Source organism: Thamnophis sirtalis, unplaced genomic scaffold (assembly GCF_051295495.1).
Source record: "Thamnophis sirtalis isolate CommonGarterSnake01/CBP01778 unplaced genomic scaffold, rThaSir2_p1.2 scaffold_12, whole genome shotgun sequence".
NCBI classification, from domain to species: domain Eukaryota; kingdom Metazoa; phylum Chordata; class Lepidosauria; order Squamata; family Natricidae; genus Thamnophis; species Thamnophis sirtalis.
In genome coordinates this window covers 47,373,708-47,393,462 of record NW_028261392.1, presented here as the reverse complement: position 1 = coordinate 47,393,462, position 19,755 = coordinate 47,373,708, and the positions used below count along the sequence as shown (strand labels likewise).

The 19,755-nt window shown below is 35.9% G+C and overlaps 1 protein-coding gene across 1 annotated transcript; it reads left to right on the top strand.

The window, feature by feature from the left end:
- Window positions 1-89: 89 nt before the first annotated feature.
- On the top strand, window positions 90-13,892 carry FANCB (FA complementation group B). Its single transcript, XM_014059717.2, has 9 exons — window positions 90-176; window positions 4,766-5,788; window positions 6,724-6,876; window positions 8,055-8,144; window positions 8,460-8,588; window positions 9,779-9,936; window positions 10,511-10,941; window positions 12,030-12,267; window positions 12,897-13,892. Exons 2-9 carry the CDS (start codon window positions 4,868-4,870, stop codon window positions 13,288-13,290), a joined length of 2,514 nt encoding a protein of 837 aa, XP_013915192.2. The 5' UTR covers window positions 90-176; window positions 4,766-4,867; the 3' UTR covers window positions 13,291-13,892.
- Window positions 13,893-19,755: the final 5,863 nt, after the last annotated feature.

The window sequence follows — 19,755 nt, the reverse complement described above, 5'->3', positions numbered from 1 at the left end:
TTGGCGTCTGACGCTCTGCAATTTGCGAAACGGAGCCAGTCCTTTCAATACGCCCCTAGCGTGGCGGGCTCTTTGATGGATGGCAGAGCGGTTTCTGGTTTCGAGAAGGTCGGCGGAAAGCTTTGCTACGTTGTCTGAAGGGGATGAACGCATGCTGGTGTAAAAGTAATTGCGTGGTATGTTTTAATACATTTTTGTACTGCCATGCCCTGGTCCATTCTGCTGCACGTCCAAGTCTTCGATTGGGAAGATGGGATCCAGATCCTAAGCACAGGAGGTGGGTGGGTTAAACCATTTTGTAGCCTGGGTTATCAAGTGGAGGATGTCCCTGATAGCAACCGCCAGCTTCTGGAATCTAGGATTTAAGCATCACAATATAGTATGAAATCTTTTCAGCGGGGTGTCAGCCCACAAAGAAAAAACAAGTTGAACCACAGACTTGTTAATTAAAATGGGGTCCGTGACTCCTACTGAGTCTTGATCCAATCAGAACAGAGCTGGAAGGGACATTGGAGGTCTTCTAGTCTAATCCCCAGCTCAAGCAGGGGACCCTATGTCAGTGATGGCGAACCTTTTAGAGACCGAGTGCCCAAATTGCAACCCAAAACCCACTTATTTATCGCAAAGTGCCAACATGCAATGTATCCTGAATAATGAGGTTTTACTACCTAAAATAATTATAAACAAAGCAGAGTTCAGCTGTTATAAGAAAAACGTGATAAATGCACTTTTATACCCCTTCGTTTTTTCTCTGTTTTTGAAATATTACATTTAGCAACAATAAAAAAGAAAAACTTTTGTAATATCATGTCTCTCTTTCCCCCTTTCTCTTTCCCTTCCTCTCTCTCTCTGCTTTCAGCCTGCTCGCAACATTTATTACTACTATTTCTCTCTACATAGACACAACACCTCCTTATTGTAAGTCTCTCCCCCCCCCCTTGAACTGGTGCTGGGTGATGAGAATCTGATGTCTGGAGGCCCAGGAGCCCAGGAGCAGTGTGCCGAAGCTCAGCTGGTTGGCAGGGAGGCGGGGCATCCCAACACAAGCAGCTCTGCAGGAAAAGATACTGACATCTGGGAGGCCAGAATGAGCCAAGATGATGCAAGGTTGCATTGCGGCTCCGCACTAAACTTCACTTTGCTGCGCAAGGTGCTGTGAGAGTAGGGGGCAGGCCATGGAGGCAGCAACAGCAAATGTACGTCGACGAAGGCGGAATGTTGTTTCGCACATTTTTTTAGTCCCTCAAAATATTGTCTCCCTGCAAATGACAGCGAAAAATGTGACAGAAACGTGATGCAGTTGGGCTGGGGTGATGCCACCTCTGGCATGTGTGCCATAGATTCATCATCACAGCCCTATACCATTTCAGACACGTGGCAGTCCAGTCTTTTCTTAAAAACCTTCAGTGATGAAGACAAGCTGCTCCACTGTTAATTGTCTTCATTGTTAGGAAGTTTCTTCTTAATCCCAGTTGTTCTCTCCTTGGTTAGTTTCCATCCGTTATTTCTTGCTTGCCTTCTGGTGCTTTGGAAAATAAGTTGATCCCCTCTTCTTTGTGGTAGCCACTCATATACTGAAATGCTACCTACTATCATGTCATCCCTAGATCTTCTTTTCTCTGGACTAGCCATATCCAATTCCTGCAACTCTTCTTCATATATTTTAGATTCCAGGCCTTTAATAATTTTAGTTGCTGTTCTCTGCACTTTTCCCAAAGTTTTAACATCTTTTTTGTAATGTGGTGACCAAAATTGGATATAGTATTTCAGGTGTGGTCCTACTAATCCACATTTTCTTTATTTGGAACTGACAACTAAAAAATAAAATCAGAAAATGGGGATTTTTCCTTGTCTCCCAGGGTTGAAATACAGGTTCTGGAGAAACGGTAGTGGAAATTTTGAGTAATTCGGAAAATCTGCAAATACTACCTCTGGCCGGCCCCAGAGTGGGGTGGGAATGGAGATTTTACAGTATCCTTCCCCTGCCATGCCCACCAGCGCCATACCCACAGGACCGGTAGTAAAAAAAATTGAATTTCACCACTATGGTCTCCTAATAATTTGATCTACAATCCCTTGAAGATGGCAAATAATTATACACATAATAATTGTCCAGGTTAATATTTATGTGGACGAGGTTACCTTGACTTGAAAGAGTGCTACATTCTGTGGCATGATAGTGGAATGAGGAAATTCTGGTGTTGTAAGTCCTAACCATGCCAACTTCCAGGTAGGTGGACCAACTCCCAAATTTCTTTAAAATGATCAACCACCCTGTGGAATTGTGAGAGTTGAAGTCCCAACACCTAGAAATTTCTATAATTCAGATATAGAAATAAAGATATGAATAATGCTAACATCTTTACTTAATTTTAATATACAAGTGACATGTTAAAAAGTTAATATTGGCAAGATGGATAGCAGCTGTTGCACTTTTACAATTTTTTAGCTTCATTAACAGTGGATTTTGAGCAGATTAAGCTTGTGTTTCAACAACGTGTTACGAACACGGAAGAACAGCGCAGTGTATTTTGGAGGAGCCAATCTTAAGTACACTCAAAGACTTCAAAATATAGAATCTATAATGTCACTCCTTTTGAAATGGGTTACCACTATTTTTGAAAATAAATTCCAGACAATTTCATATGCAATGTCACCCCGTTCTCATGGTGAGGATGTTATTGATTGAATAGTTTTATACTGTATATTTTATACTATTTCCTATAGTAATATTCATGCACACTTCATAATTTGAGATCTAATTTTTTACTCTTTTCATAATTTATTAGTATTTATCCAGAAAAGTGTAACTTCTTCAAATACTACAGACGTTTGTTCTCGACCACAGCTTACTTAACTGCCCATCTTAGTTCAATTGCTTATACTGTTTTATCATCTGTTTTACTGAGATTTTGGGGTTTAAAACTATAATATTTATTCCGACACTCTTTTCCATAAATAAGGCTCCCATCAGTGACGTGCAGTCAGGGAGGGCAGGGGAGGCAGAGCCTCACCACTGTCATCATGAAAAGAAAAAAAAATGTAAAAGGAAAAAGGCTGAGGTAGTTTAGAGGCTTTTTTAAACAGTTAAGCAGAGTTATCCATTGGGGACTCTGGCAGCAGGTAACCCAGCCTGACCTCAGCAGCTCTTGCCTTTTTCCTTTTATATTTTTACATTTTCATGATGGCAGGCAAGAGCAGAGTTGAAACCCTCTGTGGTTGTGAAACAGCTGGAAAAGGTATGTGGGTCGGAGGGAGGGGGAGGAATTCAAAATTAATGTAATTTGTAAGTAATTTGTGTGTGTGTGTGCGTGTGTCCGGGCGTGTGTTTGTTTCTTCACTCAAACAAATCGCTCTCAATTTGAGAGAGAGTTTGTTTGAGAAGAGAGGGAAGGGGGTGGGAGAGGCAGGGAGGGCAGCCCGCCAGCTTTCTTTCTCTGTGTCGGGGAAGCCTGCCAGTAGAGGCGGGTCTTTTACCCGCCTCTGATGGCGGGCTGGCACTTTATTTATTTTGCCGCAAAAGAAAGAAAGCGACTTTTGCCCGGGACGCCTCTATGTCAGACATAGTGGTGGGGCGGGCAAAAGCTGATTTCTTTTTGCCCGCCCCATGTTGGACATAGCGGCGGGGCGGGCAAAAGCAGCTTTCTTTTTGACTGCCCCACCACTATGTCCGACAGGCGCCCTGCCGCTATGTCCGACAGAGAGGCATCCCGCCGCTATGTCCGACAGAGGCGTCCCGCCGCTATGTCCGACATAGCGGCGGGGTATGCAAAAGCCGCTTTCTTTTGCTGCAAAAGAAAGAAAGCGGCTTTCGCCCACCCCACCGCTATATCCCCCAGAGAGGCGTCCCGCCGCTATGTCCGACATATCGGCGGGGCGGGCAAATGCCGCTTTCTTTTTTTTTTGCCTCACCAGCCATAAACCTCACCGCACATCACTGGCTCCCATAATGTAGACACATGTGTTGTTATCTTAGGGGAACAAAGACTTAACTCTGTATATTCATTATATTTTGTAACTTATAAATAACATTTGTTTATATGTAAAGACTTTATTTGTTCTGCCCTACTTCAGCCAAATTTTTCTATGTCTGGAATTGTTTCTTATTGTAGAAGAGTATTGTAATAAATCCCACTCAAATACAGCTGCAAATGATTTTACTATGAAACATTTTAAAGATTTTGTTGTTGTGAAAAAATATGCCTTAATGATTTCACTCTTTCTTACTCTAATAGAGGAGTCAAAGGTAGAATCGAATTGAACAGAACAGACGTTGGAGGTCTTCTAGTCCAACCCCCTGTTCAGGCAGGAGATCCTATACCATTTCAGACAATGGGTTGTCCAATCTCTTCTTAAAAACTTGCCGTGTTGGTGCATTCACAACTTCTGGAGGCAAGTTGTTCCACTGATTAATTGTTCTAACTGTCAGGAAATTTCTTCTTAGTTCTAGTTTGCGTCTCTCCTTGATTAGTTTCCATCCATTGCTTCTTGTCCTGCCCTCCGGTGCTTTGGAGAATAGCTTGACTCCCTCTTCTTTGTGGCAATCAGTTCCCAGTTTTAAAAATATATTGTTTTCTTTTGGACAACCATGTTTTAGGATTAAGCTGATATTATTTTTCAGAATTTGGTATGTTTTTAAAAGTATATATTCATAATATTTTGGCTTCTTCTCAAGTACTGATTGTTATTTATTGAAGTTGTTATTTATTGAAAGTAAAGTAATCAAAATCTTTCGCAGTATTAATAAAGTTCTTTACATTTTCAGATTTAAAAATGTTCTCTGGATCAAAAATTACAGAAGAATCCTTGTAGTGGAATTTAGAGAAACACCAATCTTAATATAATGGAATCTTGTTAAGAAAAGAAAATGTCGATGCATCAGCAAGAGAAACTGTTGTCTTATAATGGGATACTGCTTCTTTTCCAACTATCGAGAGGGAACAATTCACAGAGCGATGATATCACAATTACTACATTGCATGTGAAAAGAATGTCATTTGACAATGGCACTAAATTATTTAATGAGGTGTCCACTGGATCGTTTTGCATATATGGTGAAGATATTGAAATTATTCACTGCAGCAATGCATCTGACTTCAGAACTGGAATTCTTCACCCTTGCATTCTTTTGAAAAAGAAGAAAAAGAAAAAAAATAAATATATGCTATTGTTGTTTCATATCCATAATAAATTTGAACTAGTTCTGCAGTTTAAATTGGACTATGAAATCAAAGAACCTGTAAAATTATTGGCTGGTCCAACAATAATATGGTATTATGAAGGACATCTGCTACATATTTCTCCCCAAACTGGCACTGTTTTATGTGCCCCTATTCAGTTTTCTTCTGTCCAATGGGCTGGTCAAGTTAAGGGTGAGGGTATAGTTGTTTTAGGAACCAGAGCTGCTGGTTTTCTGGGAGACAATAAGCAAAGTAATGCTAGGTCAGACCTGGCCATCTGGGGATATGAGTGTTTTGCATATGGAGTTGACAAACAAAAAGTACTATTGAATGCTAGTTTCTTGCCTCACGCTTATGGCAGTGTGGTGCGTTGTGTATATGTTTGCAAAACTGAAATAAAAAGAAGCACATTTAAGACGTCACTGATAGCAGTTACTTGCAAAGGCCAATTGATTTTCTTTCAAGATGGTTGGCCTAAACACCACCTGCAGCTTCCATATGAAAATCCTTTTTCAGTACAAATAGCTTCAATGGATGGAGATCGCCAATTGGTGATTGTGATGTTTGCTTCTGGAGATGTATGTGCTATATGGAAACATAACTTGCAGGTATTGAACTGATGTTCTAAAACAATTTTTATTAGAATTGTGGAGATTCTGTCTCATTGTTTTTGTAAAATATTATATGCCTAGTTATTCCAGTCCAGATTGTTGAAAGAAATGAGGATGCATGTACTGTTATTTTACCTAAGTGTTGAACATTCAATCAAACAAAATCTGTACCTTGCTTATAGGACAGCCATAGTTTACATAGGAACTTAATGTGCATTATGTAGTTCTGACATATGAAGGTTTTCTTGGTCCTTATAGACACAAAGCTTATTTTCTAAAATGAGTGATACAATTTTGACATAATTTAATTGATTCACTCCTTCTTAATTTTATATCTGCTCTGTATCTTAATTAAATCCTATTTCTTTATATGAAACCTGGCTGAACATACCTATTTATTGGTAATGGGCTATGTAGAAGCTCACAGATAAAAAAAAATATTTTAGAGCTGCAAACTATCAATAAGTTCTACAAACACAAACACCCACATATATACAGGGAATAAGACCAGGATATTTCGGGCTTAAATGAAATTCTAACCAATTTATTATTTATTTTGATTAGATCTAAAATATAAGCCATGGGCAGGACCATAGTTTTCAAAAGAACAATTATAAATTAAATACAACAGTCACAGTTAGTGCATGGTAGATTATAAAGTGCTTGTGTTCAATCTTGGATTTACAGATCATGTTCTGTGTAAACTGACATGACAGCAATTAAAATTATCCTTGTGCAGTGTGAGCATGTAGTTGCTGTACCAGGTACCTTAAACTGCCTTTTCAGTAAGTACAACTAACATCTTTTAAAAAATGCAAATAATGCCTATCACTGCAAACATTTCAGATAAAATGCTGTCTTACGTATTTTAATTATGCACTGTATGTATATAACTATTTTTTTAAAAAATCATTACAATTCTGATGTTTTAGGTGGCTTCTTGCTGGGAGAATGTGAAATCTGTTCTGGTAGATGATTTTGCTGGTATTGGAACTGAACAAATCTTAATTTTCTTTAAGAGTGACTCTATTTCAGAAACATTAAATGCATTTCAAATAACAGATTTTGGAAATTTTAATTATGAGGTAAGATATGCTACAAATAATTGGGAAATGTTTATTTTAAAAAGAATTATGCCAATTATTATTTTAATGTTTAATGTTTTTATTTAATTTAAATTTAGTTTAAAATTTAATTAATAATTTAATATTTAAGTTCATATTTCAATACAGATTGTAGCACTGCATACAGGATTTCAATGAACATTTTGATTCAAATTACTGACTTTAGTCATGTCAATATCTTACAAATCAAAACTTTGATTCAATTAGTTACAAAGCAGACAAAATCCTTCCTATATAACACTTAACATGGTTTATTTTTCCAGTACAAAGTACTTCTAAGCATTGGCCTTGTAGATTTTGGTTCACCATCTCCAGAACAACTATAAGTAGTTCAAAGCTTCTATTTATGTTGTATTTCAGGTTCTCATATTATTTCAGTAGCATAGTGAAATAAACCACATATAAACTACAGTGGAATGGATCACACAAGTTAAAACTAACAAAATACATTATGGCACCTTATGGTACAGTGTATAAACATAGCCTGTGTTTAATCTTAACTATGACTTACTGAATAGCATAAAGTCAATTCTGCAACTTATGCATGAGACTATCATAATTTATCTCATCTAATTCTAAAAATTACAGTTTGAATGACATACTAAGCTTTGTTTCTTGCTTCTAAAAGACAAAGATTGGATTTATTTGATGTAAATATATAGAGGGTAACACATAAGTTCCAAGATGCACTGTGTTTAGTTTTGTGTGATTTAGCTTTGTGATCAAACATGGCCACTCTGTCTCATTTTCAAGCTTTTTAATTACTATTCAGTCTTAGTGGTATGATTGGCATCTTTAGAATATTTTTTAAAATTGTGATCCCCCATCTAATCGATGTTACATCAAAAATCAGACTACAACTCCATGCAGCATATTTTAGAATATATATATAAGTTATATCTGGTGTGGGGGTGGGTGGGGTGGGTTTTTTTTGAGGGGGAAGCGGTCTCCTCTGTAATATACAGGGGTGAACACAAAACAATGTCAGTCTCTTCTGCTTCCTGACCAGAAGAAGTGTGATTAGTTTCAGTTTTCTATAGAACGATCTTAAATTTATGTTTGGATTCTTGTGCAGTTCTCCACATAATAATCTGTAAATCTTTGGTGTTTAATTAGTATGTGCATTGCTTTTTCTTAAGAGTAATATAAACTATGAAAGTGACTGTTCTGCTGAAGAGATACAAGAGAATCGCCTTCGTACTATCAAAGCACTTGAAGCACGATTACAGGTTTGTGTGTAGCATCTTTTTCTAGGATATACATTTTGTTTTATTTAATGAAACTTGCATTTTGACATGTTTTCAGTCCATCTACAATGTAGGTTTCATTACAGGCAGAACATTAGCAACTATTCACAATTATAAGCATGACTAAATATATATCATTTTACTTGAGTTTAGAAATATATTTCTGGAAGTCTAGAAGTCAAATTTCTAACCTAAGTAATTTTTAAAACATAAAAATAGATCTTTAGCATCTTTCAGGAAGAAAATACCATGATGTTTACAAGAGTATCATCACAAAGCCTCTGTTCTCTTATGTAGGCTGGTTTTGCATCTGTTCGAGATATTCAACAACATTTATGCCTCAAAGAAAAAGTTTTGATAGAAAGCTGCCATGCATTATTAGATCTTGTTCAAGATTGCAAACAAAGAATTCCTAGGATCAAAAAGGTATTTTGCAGCAATGTTAAAAATAGTATGTAATTTTTTCCTATTATATAAGTACCGAACTTGCCATTTCTAGTAACAGAAGCAAAAATAATAATGGGTCTGGTTAAACAAGTAATGTAATTATTTTTTAACAGAATGCTGGTTCAAAAATTGTTGCTAAAGTACATTGATGGCTAACCTTTTTCGGATCGCATGCCAAAAGGAGGAGCGCAGGGGGGAGTGCGCGGGCGTGTCCACACCCATAATGCTATGCACATGACACCCGCGTGTATGCATGCATGTTTCCCCCCTGCACGCATGCGCATGTGATCCCCGCCCTCCTCCCTTCTTTTGGGCCACGATGGACCCATTTTTCACCCTCCCCTGGCTCCAGAGGCTTTCTAGGAGTCTGGGGAGGTCAAAAACAGCCTGCCCTGCCCCCCTGGAGCCCTCTGGAGGCTTCAGGACGCTTCCTTGAAGGCTCCAGAGTGCGAAAAGCAGCTATACAGCCAACCTAAAAGTTCCAGAATGCTGACCTCTGGTTTGTCCGTAGGACCTATTTTTGCCTCTGGCGCCTTCAGGAGGCTTCCCTGAAGGCTCCAGAGTGCGAAAAACAGCCCAACACGCAAACCAGAAGTCCATTCCCGAACCTCCAGTTAGCGTGTTGGGTGGTTTTTTGGGCCTCTGGAGGGCGAAAAATGGCTGAAAAAGGTCAAAGTCAGCTGGCCAGTGCACACATGTGCACTGGAGTTGACAGGGCAACACCTTGCATGCACTAACAAATGGTTCGGCATGCTACCTGTAGCACATGTGCCATAGGTTCACCATCACAGCTATAGTGTTTAGAGATCACTGAAATATTCTACTTGCCAATAACACATATATTTATAATATTCAGGATAATGGTAACTTTTCAGTACTTTATGTGTAATCATATCACCTGGGCACTTGCATAGTGCAATTTACTCAATTTGAAATTGAGGGGAAAAATCAGAATGGGTATAAATACTTGATAAGGATAATTTAAAATCACATACATTTAATGTAAATGTGTACCATACTGTGGTAATTTTAGTTGATCCTCAAGTTTATATATTAGTTAAAATGCATTTTGGGTTCCATGATTGTCTAATTTGTAACTATAACAAATTTTCATTATACAAATAGTTATTTGGCTTTATATTTAAAAAATATTAATCTTTCCATCTAAGGAAAATCTTGTTTCTCTTTGGGATGAAACAGAGGAAGAATTTGATAATGGTGTATTGACTCAAACTGAAGATGAAGAACAGATTGTGAAGAAGGTTTGGTATCGTGTGGTGGATGACCAGTTAATAGTTGGGGTAGAATTCATGGAAACATTTGACTTGTGAGTAGTTTAAATTCTATATAATCATGTTGAATCATTGGCAACATTTATATGGTCAAAACCTAAAATCCAAATTGAACATATATAATTGGCGGCATTTATATGGTGGAAGCTTGAATGCCAAAATAAAAAAAGTCTAGATATATAGATATTTAAAAGTATTCCAAGACAAAATTTTGTATGCTACATCTTATGAGTAAAAATTGAATATATATTTAATTACATTGTATTTAATATAAAGTTGGCACAAAGCTGTTGTGAATTATAAATATCAAATACATGTAGTCTTCTACTTACGACACAGTTGAATTCAAACTTTTTGTTACTAAGCAAGACAATTATTGAATTATATGCCAGTTGCCAAGTGTTCCAAATTTTGTACATGTGATCTTAGAGATGCTGCAACAATCATAAATTCTGAAAAATAATCGTAAATTACTTTTTCCAGTTCCCCTTGAACTTTGAAAGTCACTTAACAAATGGTTGTAAGTTGAGAACTACCTGTACACAAGAACATAGTACACTACAAATGCTGAAGCTATAAATATATTTGTTTACATCTTTTGTTTTGAAGCAGGCAACTCAGTGATGCCAGTTTATCTCTGATAATTGGCCAGAAGCGCCATTTACTTTCTCCATCAAAATGCCACTGTAGAGTAGTTACAGTGACAAAAGCTTCAGAGGCTGAGCCTCTATCATGTTGGCGCTTGGAACCATTGCCTAAAAAAATCAAGTTAAGTTGCCTCAATGAAGAAAGCAACTGCAATGGAAAAGACTCAGAAGTGAAGAGGAATAAGGCAAAAGCCATTACAGCAGTTACCCATCTGTCCCCTTTCTTGGCATGGCATGAAATAACTTGTGTGGTACTGCTTCATGCGAAGAAGAGCAGTAACAGTGAAAACTGGCAGAAAAGCAAAAGATTGACTTTGCTATGTGGAGATTTTTTACTAAGCCTGGTAGAGATTTCTACTGGAAAGCTTTCCATAAATTTGAAAGAGTGTCCAGGTAAATATATATTTACTGTAAGAAATATTTACAATAAAGAATGAACTTCATATTTTGCTCAAATTAAGATTTCCATTAGTGTTTTTATACTGTATTTTGTACTGTATTGTCTGTATGTTGTAATCGTGATCAAATTGAATATATTTGTTTCAAACGAACCTTTTAAAAATATTTAGAATAACATTTTCTGTAACATAAATAAGACAACACTTTTTTCTTGATCCCTGTCCTAAGACCATGTCTCAACCCTTCTTCACTCTCCCTTTATAGATAGTCCTTGACTTATGATCCGAATTGAGCCCAAAATTTTTGTTGCTAAGTGGGACAGTTAAGTGAGTTTTGCCCCATTTTACAACCTTTCTTGCTGCAAAATCATTGTAGTTGTTAATAACTTTTTTGCTAAATGAATCTGGCTTCCCCATTGACTTTGCTTGTCAGATGGTGACAAAACATGACCTTGGGACACTGCAGCTGTCATAAATATGAGTGCATTGCCAAGCATCTGAATTTTGATTGTGACCATGGGGATTGTGCAATGGTCATGTGTGAAAAATAGTCATAAGTCACTTTTTCAGTGCTGTTGCATCTTTGAATAGTCACTAAACAAATTGTTGTAAGTTGAAGACGACTTGTACCCAGTTTTTATAGGCTTTTGGAAGAAAGTTTGGAATTTCCTCATTTATTGCAAATTAACTTCATAATTCTGAAGCAACCCCCCCAGATGTTCTTTGTTAATTCTAGGAATTATATGGAAGCAATATACAAGCAATATTATATATGGGTCTATCAGAACATATGTTTCATTAAATAATTTCTTCAATTATGACCCCAACATTCTGAGCATCAAAAATATGACACTTTACTAAACAAAAAAATGTAATAGTGCACTTGCTTTTAGATACTTTCATTTTAGTATGTATGAGTACATATTATATATCGTTGTGCATTTTTGTATGCCACTTAAAGTTTGTCATGTCTGAAATGGTATCTAAACATAATAAAAATACATTTTAGAAACAAAATTAAGTAGATATCAGTTTTAAACATTGTACTGCTTAGCTTAATTACATTTTTTTAAAATGTTGCAGGTTCTACAGAAGATCTTCTGGCACTCTGTGCAATATCACACAAATCCTCTTTCGAAATAATCTCCTCTGACTGCACATTGCTTCCAGTAAATAAGCGTTTATTGGAACAAATGGAGTGTGCACCAATCGAGAAATATCCGGATTATATGGTCTGCTGGAAATCTGGAAATCTGAATGGCACTCTTTTCAAGTGGAATCTAAAAACACCTTTTGAAGGATTTTTAACAGTATTCTGCAGGTAGCAACCATTGAAAGGCTAAAAAAGACTTCGTTAGCTTCTTAGGGAGTTTTAACAACTCTGCTGAATTATTTTGTAGAGGTAATCATTGTATATGTTGCTGACAGAGGATCCCTAAATGACCATTTTTTAATCATTGTCCTGGTATCTGCTAGATAAGTGTTTCATTTGTTTATTAAAGAAATTTAAATAGTTTACATAAGGTGCCATAGAAAAACTGTAACTACTGGCTTAATGTAGTATCTGATACAATTAAGAGGAATTTGAAAAAAGTACTTTATTTTTTCTCAGAATTAACATTAATAATCAACCTTTAATTTTTTTATTATGTAATGTTTTGGAAGAGAAGTAATATTTTCAACGTCATAGTGCTGCTAAGTAAATTTCAAATGAATCTTAGAGAAGAAGTCATGAGAACATGGTACATAATGCTGCCTCTGAATTTTGCAAGTTTTTGAATGTATAAGACAGGAGTTTTTCACATTGTTTTTATGCTTGGCATTTATTCCAAAGATTTTTTTTCAGGCAAAGTAGAGTTATGGGTTTTTTTTGTCATGAGAATTTTGTTTTCCATGTAAATCTTTCCATTGAATACATAGTGACAACTGCTTTGTTTGTCTATATCACAGACATCAACTTGCCTTGTTCCAATGCCTTCATGCCTTCATTGGATTGCTACCACCAACTTGCAAGATAAAATTACTGAAGTTAGGAAATAAGAATCTACTTGCTGAACATCTTGGATTGACTTTAATAAAAGAAACAGAATTTTTCCAAAATGTCTTATCGTCAACTCTGAGACAAACTGAAAATAACTTTTTTCTGAAAAATGAAGGAAACAAAGAAAATAATAGTGCCTCCATAGTTGGACATTTCAAAGAAGCATTTATAAAGGAACAAAAGCAAAGTATGCTGAGTATGAATAGAACAGTGAGTGGTTCCTTGTTCAGAAAGTATATTTTGAATTTGTTTGATCTGCAGATGAATTCTGATATGATGTCATGGTTATGCTCTTCATTCTGACTTTATGTTGCAATATTTATTAACTAGAACTATAATTAGTTTATAATATATTTAATTAGTTTGTAAGATTAAAAAAACCAAACCTGCTTGTGCTTTAGTTGTATTTTGGGAAGTTTCTATTACAAGTAAATTATTGTGCAAAATTTCAAGGACTATGGGCAATTATTACCTGGCTAAGCAGACATACATTTGCCAATATATATGCACTTCTCACAATTTTGTATTCACATATTGTTTTATTCTAGAACAGCAGTTAGGAGTCTTTACAGGAGAGGAGGAGGATGGAGTGAAATACTTGATTTTATACCATTTATAGATAAAGGATGGTATAGTGGTATGCCCTGATATTTGCTATAATCAGCATTGAGTTTTCTAAGATGTGTTATCTAGGAAAAAATCCTGCAGCGGATAGCTGTATTAGAATGATTTGATAGGTACCTTGTTGCAATGAGATACTAAGAACAGCTATCAATTGTTCACTTATTTTTGTATAGGTAACATTTGTCACAGCAGGAATGATGTATGAGTGCTTTAAATTCAGCATTCAGGATAATTTTTTCCAGTTAATATTCAATATGGACTTTTTATCTATGGAATGCTGTGGGTGACGACTGATAATGATAATAAGGATATTCTTGAATACTGTTGAACAAATCTGAGAACCTGCAGAGTTCTGCAGGAGAACCTGATGCATGAGTAAATTAAATTATCTCATGAGTGTGTTCCGTATGTGTATGTTGTGTTCACTACAAATATAACAAATATTTTATCATCATGTTCTGTTTAAGATAATATGTTTAATGTCAGCATACATATATTTTGGTTCATACTGTACATACTAACAGCAATCAGCATTCACAATCGATCATATACTAGTTTACTTATTGCTATAATAATCTTAAAAATCTTTGGCTGTCTCTGCAGCTTAGTAATAAAATATAGTATGGAAATTGGCAATGTGCTTTTTGTAATCCTGTGCATAGAATAATATGGCATGTTGTTCTGGCAATTATAGAACTTGATAATTAAAATTTTCACTTTTTCTTGATCATTCTTAGATTGATATGGGCAAAGTGCTAGTCAGACCTTGCTTCAGATAATTACTATTTGTTAAAATACATTTAAAACATATTTGGCCCTACGAAAGAAATAAAATGCAAATGTATGGTCTATAGCAGGGGTGTCAAACTCACGTTGCCATGGTGTGACGTATTGGAACTTTTTTCCCCTTGGCTAAAATGGGCGTGGGCATGGGCATGGCCAGCGCCTGACCGATCCAGCCCACGGGCTGGGAGTTAGACAGGCCTGGTTTATAGCTTAAAGCATATTTATCAGAATCTTGATTTTAAAATTCTTTTTCAAAAGAAGTGGATTGAAGAAAGCAAGTTATTGCTATGATGAGGAAAAACAATCATTTCAAAAGCATCTAACTGCAGGTTCCAGAATGTCTTTGGGAAAATTAACTGGAAATATTAAAGTTTCCAACTGTTCTTCTAGTTTCCTTACTTTTTTGCTGTCTTCTGTTTCATGGTCAAAGAATACCTTTCTACTTCTATTAATTCTCAAGCATTGGCCTCTGATTTTAAAGATCTGTTGGCAATTGATAAATTTCATATTCAGAAAATAATTTCACGTTTTCTGTGATTTCAGCCTGCAAATCTATATCTTTTAATATTTCTCTTAGGTTAGTTATACTAAGCATTTTCACTTCAGCAACTGTTGTCCATTATATATGATTACAACTAATACAGCTATCCATACATAATAGTAATGAATACATTATTTAACTATAGATGTTTATGTAACTAAAGTAGCATCATGCACATATAAGAAAGAGGAGGTAAATTTCTTGGAATACTTAATATTTTGCAGAAAGTTTCCCTAAAAATAGAAAAATGCTAAGAATAGTATATACATAAATTATATGTAGAACAGCCCAGTGCACAGAGCAAGAAGTTCCCTGATGGGCTCCAGCATGAGCCTGAAAGCTTGGAAGAATAAAACTTTGGTCCTGGTGACCGACTCAGATTGAATCCTGCAACATTATCCTGACACACCTATTTTTACCTTCATTCATGACACTGAAATAGTTTAATAAGAACCAGATGTACACATGATATAGCTTGCAGGCCCACCTTGTGGTATGAGAAAGAAAATAGAGCATCTGAATAGTATTGCTTAGATGTATTTATAAGGGTGAAAATACTTGAGCTTTGAAATAGTGATTCTGTGAAACTAATTACATTTACTGTAATTTATCTGGAGACTTCATTATTTTCAATAAATCCAGCAGTCTAGAACTGTGCTTGTAATGGACTACTTGGGTTATTGCTTCCCACTTTGGTACACATAAATATATTTGCAGACTATTATCTCAATATGTGAGATAAACTCCTGGATAAGTACTTTCCTATTACTCAAAATAATGTAAAACAATTTAAATACACCGTGTTTTCCCCAAAATAAGACAGGGTCTTATTTTCTTTTCACCCCTGAAATAAGCGCTTGGCCTTATTTTCAGGGAGGTCTTATTATTTTTGAGGTGCGGGAGGTGGCGAGCGTAGTCACCTCATGGCTGCTGCTATGTTGCAATATTTTCAGGGAGGGCTTATTTTCAGGGGAGGGCTTATTTAGTGCATGTACTCAAAAGTCCAATTGGGCTTATCCTGGGAGGTCTTATTTTCAGGGAAACAGCGTAGAACTTACATTATTAACCAATATGGGACAAAGGATAGGATCTTAGATATTAGATTTTGGAAAATTGAAAAGTTACTAAATATTTGATACAATACAAGTTAAGTCTTACTGTCTCAAATCTTTGTAAGTTGCAGTAGAGCCAATTTTGCTTTTTATTGATCTATGAAGTAAAATTCACCCCTAGTACATTAATTATAATAAGCCAGCAACTACTTGTTTACTACAAAGAACATTGTATATATTTTGTGTAAGTTGGGTTTCAATTATATTTCCAGGTTTTAAAATAAAAGTTTTATTTTTTTTATCCTGTGTGAGACTGATTCATAACTAAAAGGAAACATGAAGGGCTGAAACACTTCTAAATATATGCAGTCATGTGAAAAAGCAAGTATATCACATGTAAAGTTTTCTTTTTTAATATATATGCACATCAATATTTTATATTCATTTAAACCAGAGGTACCCAACCCCTGGGATGTGACCTGTTTGGAATAGGGCCACATGAGCGGTGTGCTGGCATATGCATGTGCACCCACCTAGACTTGTGCAAGGAACGGACTGGTTCCCCCCTCCCCCCACCAAGCTGCCAAGTCATAAAGGTTGGGGGATGCTGATTTAAACAATATATAAAGATAATAGTGATATACTTAAACAAACAAAAAAGTACGAAAAGAGTTTGCAATAACTTATTCAATATAAAATTGTAGACATGGCATTTCCTTCTGTGGAGAAAGGTAAGTACATCCTTGGCTCTAGTACCTATATTGTCCCTTTTGGCAGGAACAATCTTAAATAGGCATTTCTTATCTACTTAACAGAACTTTTTTTATTTTTCTTTAAAAAAAAACAACACAAATATGTCATCATTTGTCAATCATTAAAACATTGAAGTACAATTTTTTTTTTGTGTGTACCCCTCCCTCCCTCCACCCCCCCACCCCCCCTCCTCCTTCCCCCCCCCCCCCGACTTCCCAGAACCCGTACACGGTATAGAATTTTAACTAACACAGTCTAAAATCTATTGAGAAAAAAGAAATAAAGAAATTAATGACATTCTAGATTGACCTTAGCTTCTTCTTACTGAACTAACTTTAAACAATTTAAATCAATTCTGATCTTAAGCATAGGCTAACTGGAATTTCTTAGTCCCGTATTTATTTTGTATATAGTCAATCCATTTTTTCCAGTCTCGTTTATATCTCTCATTTGAATGATCTTTGAGATATGCCGATATTTTAGCCATTTCAGCTAAGTTTGTTACTTTCAATGTCCATTCTTGAATTGTAGGCAAGTCTTCCTTCTTCCAATATTGCGCCACCAACAGTCTTGCTGCAGTTATCAGGTGCAGAGTCAAATTGGTCTCTACCACTGTAAAGTCAGTACATATACCTAGTAAAAATAACTGAGGACTAAACTTTATCCTTCTTTTAAAAACATTTTGCATGACCCACCATATTTTTATCCAAAATGCTTTAACCTTTTGGCAGGTCCACCATATATGATAATATGTAGCATCGAGAGAACCACATCTCCAACATTTAGGCTGTACATTCGGATACATAGAAGCCAACTTTTTAGGATCTAAATGCCATCTATAGAACATCTTGTAAAAATTTTCTCTCAGATTTTGAGCTTGTGTAAATTTCACATTTCTTACCCAGATTCTTTCCCATGTATCCAACATTATTGGTTCCTCAATATTTTGAGCCCATTTTATCATACAATCTTTAACTAATTCTGTTTCCGAATCCATCTGTATCAATACATTATATATCCTCTTTATATGCATTAAGCTTTGATCTCTTATTTGTTTAAACAAATTATCCTCAACTTGAATAAAACCAATTTTTTGATCTATTTTCCACCTAGCCTGTAATTGCCCATACTGGAACCATGTTTGAACTACCTTCTCCTCTTTTAATACCTCTAAAGATTTTAATTGTAATACCCCCCTTTCCGAGGTAAGAAGCTGTCTGTAGGTAATTCTGTCCTGTTTTTGTGCTGTATTCATATTTTCAATTGCGTGTCTAGGAATTGCCCACATGGGTATCTTGTCATTTAATTTATATTGATATTTCTTCCAGACCCGCAATAAAGCATTTCTTAAAATATGACTTTTAAAGTTCTTATCCAATTTTTTGTTGAATAACAGGTAAGCATGCCAACCAAATACCAGATCGTGTCCCTCAATGTTCAATATTCTATCATTGGTTAAGTGAATCCAGTCACTAATTACAGATAATACCACTGCATCATAATATATTTTTAAATTAGGTAGTTTCAATCCTCCTCTCTCACGTACATCTTGCATTATTTTCATCTTTACCCTCGGCTTCTTTCCTGCCCACACAAATTTGTTGATACCCTTCTGCCATTCTAAAAGGTTCGCATCTTTTTTAAGTATAGGTAACATTTGGAAGAGAAATAAAAATTTTGGTAAAACGTTCATTTTCACTGCCGCTATCCTACCCAGCAAAGATAAGTGCAATTTCTCCCATTTTTTCATCTCTGTCTGTATGCTATGCCAAAGTGGTTCATAATTATGCTTATATAATTTCCCATTTGAAGTTAAAATGTTAACTCCAAGATATTTAACTTTTTTAACTACCTCACATCCTAGCATCACTCCTAATTCTTCCTTTTGTTTAATATTCATATTTATAGCTAATATTTTGGTTTTTCCTAAGTTTATTTTAAAGCCCGACACTTGACCATATTGATTAATCATATTCATTAAAACCATACTAGATTCCTGCGGTTGTTCCAATATTATGACCAAATCATCCGCAAAAGCGCGGACTCTATATTCTTGCTGCCTAATCTTGATCCCTTTTAAACCATCCAAGCCCCGTATTTTATTCAACAATACTTCCAAAGTTATAATAAACAATAATGGGGACAAAGGACAGCCCTGTCTTGTACCTTTTCCAATTTGAAAAGAGTCTGTTAGAGTTCCATTGACTATAATTTGTGCTGTTTGCTGTTGGTATATTGCTTTAATTGACTGTAGAAAATTATCTCCTATCTGCATTTTTTGCAGTATCTTCAACAGAAATTGCCAGTTAACTCGATCAAAGGCCTTCTCAGCATCCAAAAATATAAACGCAGCAGGGAATAGGCATTTCTTATCATTGTCTATCAGACACTCACATCAACTGGGAAGATTTATTTTCCTGCTTCTCCATGCAGAATTCTGTGCAATGTCTGAGGGGTTACATAGCCCATTTCAATTCACCCCACAGTACCCCATGACTTTGAAAGGAGATTTAGATATGGGCTTTGGGTTCACCATTCCAGAACCCTTCATTTCTTTGTCCTGTTCCTCCCCACCCCCCCATCCCCCAATTCCCTGATAAATTTAATGGAATGTTTAGAGTCATTGTGGTGCAAGGTTCACTTTTAGTTGAATTTCTGATAATGGTCACAGTTTATCTTTAAGCACCCACAGATATAATGAAGAATTCATAGTGAGTTCTATGATGGTGAGCTGCCCAGGTTCTGTAGCAAAGCAGTACCCAAACCATAACATTTCCACCAGCATGTTTTGGCATCAGATTTTCCCTAGTGAAATGCTGTCTTTGGTTTTACTATGGCAAAACCATAGTATCTTCTGATACTATGGCTAAATAATTATCTTGCACCATCTATCTAGAACACTATGTGTCCATAAACAAACTATTGTTACCTAACGTGCCTATGTTCTGTTCAGCATAGGCTTCCTCCTGGCCCGCTTCCCATGTAGATTTAATTTATGCAGCTCTTTTTAAT